A 6,413-nucleotide genomic window follows, 5' to 3' on the forward strand; every position below is an offset into this window, starting at 1 on the left:
AGTGTGCGTACGCGAAACGTCATAAAGCTCTATAGAGTTATCTACGTGCGCATGTATTGCGTGTACGTACACGAAAAAAAGTGAGGTTAAATTTTGTACCGACCAGCAAATCAAATGATGTGCTAGTGTGCGTGAGAGCGGGCTTAGATAACTCTATTAGGCTTAAAATGGGTTTATTTCCCCTAATAACATATATATTTCATTTTAGCGTGTGGCTCAGTGGCGGTCCTTTTTAGTTCGCTTTCAAAAAGTTCGAAAGTTCACTTGGCGGCGCAAATCGCAACTGTCAAAACTGTCGTTCGAAAATCTTTTCGCAAACGAACAAAAGCAAAAGACAAAAAAGAAGAATCTTCAACGTTCGGTTGTGCACCTCATCGTCGTCGTCGTCGGACCAGCATTTAAAAAAAAAAACCAGCAAGATTTGTAAAGAGTTGTAACGTTCGCCGATGGTGTCGCGTGCAGCAAGTGCCTTTTAGAAGAAAGTAGATTTAATTTGTTTAGGAATCTCGCCATAACTGTCGACCATGTCGCACACGAACAAGGAAAACTGGAAGAACACACAGAGCGCGACCGTTGGCGGAGGAACGGCCTCGTCAATGGCTGCCGCCGCAGCAGCGGCCAAGTCCGCCGCCGGAGTTGGCCGATTCCAGCTTAAATCCTTCCAGCCTACGGGTACGGCCGAGTCCAAACCACAGCAATCTTTGTTCAAGTTGCCTCCGCCTCCGCGCAAACCGGAACCGGTGGCGACAAAACAGCCGGAAGAACCCAAGAAGGACGAGTTTAAAGTTCCAACGGTTAATCAGCAGCAGCAACAGCAACCACAATCTGGGTCGAGTTCGGGGTGTGGGTCCGGCAAGGATAAGAAAATCTGGACGTTGAGCAATTTTGATATTGGGCGGCCGCTGGGCCGGGGAAAGTTTGGCAATGTGTATTTGGCCCGGGAGAAGGAAACCAAGTTTGTGATAGCGTTGAAGGTGCTGTTCAAGAAGCAGGTTCACGCTCAGGGTATTGAACATCAGGTGGGTTGAAGATTTGCTTGGAAAAGTCGTTGAAGGTATTGAGCTTAAATTTTCCTAGGTTCGTCGAGAGATCGAAATTCAGTCACACTTGCGCCACCCGAACATCCTGCGCATGTACGGGTACTTCCACGACGAAACCCGGATCTACCTCATCCTGGAGTACGCCCCGGGAGGGACGTTGTTCAGCAAGTTGCAAACCCAGCCCGGCAACAAGTTCCCCGAGAAGCAGTGTGCAATCTACATCAACATGCTGGTTTCGGCGCTGATCTACCTGCACGAGCGCAACGTCATCCACCGGGACATCAAGCCGGAGAACCTGCTCCTCGGTCACGGCGGCGACCTCAAAATCGCCGACTTTGGCTGGTCGGTCCACGAGCCAACCTCGACGCGAACAACGCTCTGCGGCACGCTCGACTACCTTTCCCCTGAAATGGTCCAGGGTCAGCCGCACACCAAGAACGTGGACCTGTGGAGTCTCGGTGTGCTCGCGTACGAACTGCTGGTCGGACGGGCGCCTTTCCACGCGACCGGCTTCGATGATACGTACAACAAAATCATGAAGGTGCGCTACGACGTTCCGCCGGAAATGTCCCGACCGGCGGCCCACCTCATCTCGCGCCTGCTCGTCAAACAGCCCGAGCAGCGAATGCCTCTGGAGCACGTGGCCATACATCCGTGGATTAAGCTGCACGCCGACACCAAGTGATTGAGAGTATTTTTTTGAAAATTTTGTTTCTTTTTAACCCCTTTTGCGGAAGTGATGCTTTATTATGGCGACTATTTTCTTCTTTTTTTAAAGTAATTTCTAACGATTAGTCAAGCGAGAAACGACACTAGATTTAAAGCGATCAACCGAACTGATGCGTCGATGCGAACGTGAAAAAATAAATAAAATAAAACAGTTGATTTGAAAAACACGTTGAAGCTATTCAGAGAGAAAGAAATTCCTTGTCGTTTAAATATTTGCAGTGCTCTGCACAGGATATTTAACAAGGCTCAGTGATGAATAATAATGAGTTGCGCAAATAGCATCGAGTTGTGCAAATTTGCATGATATTTGTATTTAGTAGCAACCAAAGTGGTCTACGCAGATTGAAAGAAAAGAGGCCGAGAAATGGAGAGAAATGCTTCTTCAAACAGCAGAACAAAATAGAGGTCTGATTTCTTTGGCCTATCTATCAAGTATTCTCGACGCCGTCGTAAGATTGTCAAAAAAACTGTATTTTTAACATTATTGATTACACATTTTTATTTTACGAAATTCTGTAAATTTCAATCGAGTTCTCCCATGTTTCGCCAAATTTATTTTCGCTTGGAATTCTTGAGATGAAAGATTTAAACTTTGCTTGCTGTTTCAAAATTCCTTGTTTCGAAAAAATACTCTATAGAAATAATGAATAATTCAAAACTAAAAATAAAAATTTTGATGCAAAAAGTTGAGAAATTCGATATATCCTTGGGCATGAGTAAGGACCTCGACGCCGTTAGCAATGTTGGCTTTAAAATAAAATTTCGTGATAATATCACTTCCCCCCAGCCAACTTTTTTGCCATGCGAAGCGGGCCTCGACGCTGTGTCTAGGTTTAATTCCTAGCTAGGAGCCATCAGTGTCTTAAGAGGTGGTCCCAAGGCCGAGTAGGAGTTCATGAAGCAAATTAGTCGTCTCCCACCCCTTTTAAATTGAAAAATGAACTCTGAAACCAGCGCTTACTCACAACAGAAACAGAGGCCTCTTCTAGGCATTGTAGGATAGAATAGATTTTAAAATTTATTTTAAAAAAAATATTATTACGTACCATTTTGATATGTCAAAATTTCCATAGAGTCTCGGTCAATCAATAGTGCGATGATATCGGACAAAATTCGTTAATCTGTTGAACTAACGGTTTTCGGATTATGGTTGTATCGACCATTGTTGCGAATCGAGGGTCTACTGGAGCCTTGACGATCAAATGGAGCCTAACATTTCAAAAGGGCGCATGGGTTTTCTGAACAGGAGTCCTTCACTCAAATGACAGTTTACATAAGGTATAATAGAGATGCACTCTTGTTTGCAAAGCTCTATGCCCTAATGAAATGAAAGGCATGAAATAGTCGTCTTAATTACTAGTGTTCAACTTATGAACTGTTCATTTATGTTTATTGGTTTTTGGAAGCGGCAAGACTGGTTTAAAAACAAGATCCTTTACCTTATTTGGCGTTATAATAAAACATTCGGGGATTTGAGATTAAATTTACTTTCAGACAGTTTAGTTTAGGTTGTTGATTAAAGTTAGATAGTTTTCCGTAGATGAATAATTGGACTTAAATGATTAGTGGATTTGAACGAAGTGTAACATTTCATTGGCAGATCTGTTTCTAGTTGTAATGTACGACAAGACTATTGACGGACGTGACAGGTCGGCAGTTAGTTTTCATCTTTTTTTCTCTAGTATTTTTTATTTCCTTTAAATTTGGAATACATCATAGGTTTCTTTTGCATAGATCTCCGATTAGTTACATTTTCTTATTTAATTAACTAATAATTTAATTTATTCCGGGCCTTCTTACTTTGAATCACAATTTCAGATTTTCTTTATTCAGTGTTAAACTTAGATTACCGTAACTGCTCAAATCATCCAAGTTCTTACTACTCACATCAACACTAATTTTCTTTCACCTCCCCCCTCCCGATCCCCTATATCTTCCGGTGGTGTTCATTTGGTATGCAATACTAGTTCGGCCACTACCCTTTTTTCCACAAGAAACCGGACTTGGACTGACTTGAGGCCGCGTCCCCCACCTTGCTCCGTAAAACGAAAACGAAAAAGTTGAGAAATTCGATATATTTGTTTTTCATCATGTAACAAGTTTAAATATTCAAAAATTTAAAATACCAAAATTTAAAAAAAAAATCAAGGTTCAAAAAATCTGAAGATAAAAAATTTTGAACTTAAAAATTCTTTAAGTTCGAAGATCCAAAAATTCAAAAGAGGATAAGGAAATTTAAAATCATGAATTTAAAAAAAATCAAAGTCAGGAAATTTAAAATAATATCAAAAATTTATAATCAAACATAGTCTTAAATTCTGTAGTTTTTCTTAAAATGTCCGATAAACTTTTTTTTTTGAGTTTTGGACATTTTTGAACACCTGACTTAAAACAGTGTCAAATGACCTTTAAAAAAACTATAATTTTTAAATTTAAAATTCCTAAATTCTAAAATTTCTACATTCTTTAATTTTTAAGTGCATTTTGGGCGCCATGTTAGATTTAGAAAATCGGCTTACCTTGGAGCATTGTTGGATTAACATCTTAGATGAGGGAAATTTACTGTGTATATTCAAACTTTTCAAATCCCTGGATTTTTGAACATTATAATTTTAATATTTTGTGAGTTTAAATTTCGAATGATCAATTTTCTGAATTTTAAAATTCCTTTGTTTTTTTTTACCTTTTTATCTGTTGAGTGTTTTATTTCTGAAAAATAATCATATGTGACCAGTTGTTCTCGAGTAAAAGAGCATACAACCGAGGAATCAAGTCGTCGTCGATTTTATTTCAACATGGTTTCAAGGTAATTTAACATAGCAAAAATATAATAAATATTTCCATTTACAACTCAATGCATATAAAACGACAAACAGGAGCGCTTGGTACGTACGGTATGTCCACGGTAGATTCTGTGAATCCTCTCAGCGGTAAACACAACGCAGTAGGGCTGGCCGCTTAAATTTTGTAATACATGTTTGGGGTTTCTCCTATGCACTGCAATTATTAATAATGACAAGAAAAGTGCTTGAGACGTAATCTAATCACAAGACTTTCCAGCATGCTTTCATCGGACTGGCTGCGTTTGTGTTAGATTAGATTAGATTAAATTGGGTACTAAAGCCCTATGCCAATTTTTATGTACAACGGTAAATAACACGATTAAAAACCATTTCTGATCACTTTTTTTCATTTTAATGCATTTTTTTTTTGACAAGACAACATTTTTTCGATGGATCAACTATGGTCCCCTTGGAACGACCTGTCAAATAGAAGCTTTTCTGTCAAGAAGGACCGCGAGTTTAATTTTTCAAAATTGATTTAAAAATCCATTTTAAACTCTTTGTGGTCGTACAAAGGTTCATTGTACTCAGAAAAATAAGCTTTATCGCTGTAAACAATAATATCAGCAATCTAAGCTTCATTTTAGGACCCAATTGGGTACTGTTTGGGAGTAGCATCCACCCTTGGATGTACCCCTGGTCAAACTTATATTCACCACTTTTGATACCTTCGATCCTCTCTGGAGAGATCAATGACGTCACCTGGGATTAGCTCATTATCTCCGGATTTTGGTGCTAATGTGCGTGATATGGATCGTCTTGTGGGTTAAAGATGATCTGTAGGAGATTTAGGTTTAAACACACACAGTCCAATATACCAAGTTGAGCCGATAGGAGATCGCCAACAGGAGGGCCTCTGGCCCGCGCTGCGAGCGCAATTTACTTGTACTTTTTGTTAGATGTTAAGTGTTAATAAAGTGACGATTTTTACTCGGTTATTTTACTTAATTCCCGCGAGTTGTTACTGTGCGATATCCGGTGCGATCTAACGAGTCCTCGGTGGACTCTGGGAAGAATTGGCCGCTGCTGTTCCTGGGAAACCGACTCCGAGTGTGCACTGGACGTGTACATCCCCCCCCCCCCCCCTTTGCCTGCCGCACCTGCCGGTTCGTGTTGGGGTCTGGTGAACGCTGCTCAGGTTCTATCGAAGGAGGATTTCACGGTGAGAAGGACCAACCCCAACAGGTACTAAAGCCCTGTGTCAATTTTTACGTACAACTGTAAAAAAACACGATTAAAAACCATTTCTGATATTTTTTTTTCATTTTTATGCAAAAAAAATAAATTCACAAGACAACCATTTTTCAATGGATCAACTATAGTCCCCTTGGAATGAACTGTCAAGTAGGACCTTTTATGTCAAGAAGGGCCACGAAGTTATTTTTAAAAAAATATTTAAAAATCCATATTAAATCCTCTCTGTCAGAACTCTGCCAGAACCACCCAGTCACAACGTTCTGGCAGGATTCTAGCAGAGTTCTTACAGAGCTGGATATTCTTACAGCATTCTAGTAGAAATGTTCTACCGTTCTAGCAGGATTCTGACAGAACCAGCTCTGCTAGAATATTTCGTGACTGGGCAAGCTAGAACGTCGTAACTGGGTTCTGGCAGAATACAGGATAGGAAGGAGAATAACAAATGATTGTTGTTACAAAGTCCCGTTACTACAATGATGTTCCAGAAAAGCACCTAAAATAACAAAACATGTTTTTAGTCACGCGTTGCTTCCTCCCTCAACGTTGAAGAGTCCCTCGGTTTCCACTTGAGATCTGATGTCATTTTCACAAACGTCAAAACAAA

At 40.1% G+C, this 6,413-nt stretch overlaps 1 protein-coding gene across 1 annotated transcript; it reads left to right on the forward strand.

Annotated features, from left to right (window-relative positions):
* The first annotated feature begins 261 nt into the window (after positions 1 to 261).
* LOC120413800 (aurora kinase C) lies at positions 262 to 1,934 on the forward strand. Its single transcript, XM_039574750.2, has 2 exons — positions 262 to 1,019; positions 1,078 to 1,934. The coding sequence occupies exons 1-2, from the start codon at positions 525 to 527 to the stop codon at positions 1,723 to 1,725; spliced, it is 1,143 nt and encodes a 380-aa protein (XP_039430684.1). The 5' UTR covers positions 262 to 524; the 3' UTR covers positions 1,726 to 1,934.
* The last annotated feature ends 4,479 nt before the right edge of the window (positions 1,935 to 6,413 follow it).

The sequence above is a fragment of the Culex pipiens genome, chromosome 3 (assembly GCF_016801865.2).
Source record: "Culex pipiens pallens isolate TS chromosome 3, TS_CPP_V2, whole genome shotgun sequence".
NCBI classification, from domain to species: domain Eukaryota; kingdom Metazoa; phylum Arthropoda; class Insecta; order Diptera; family Culicidae; genus Culex; species Culex pipiens.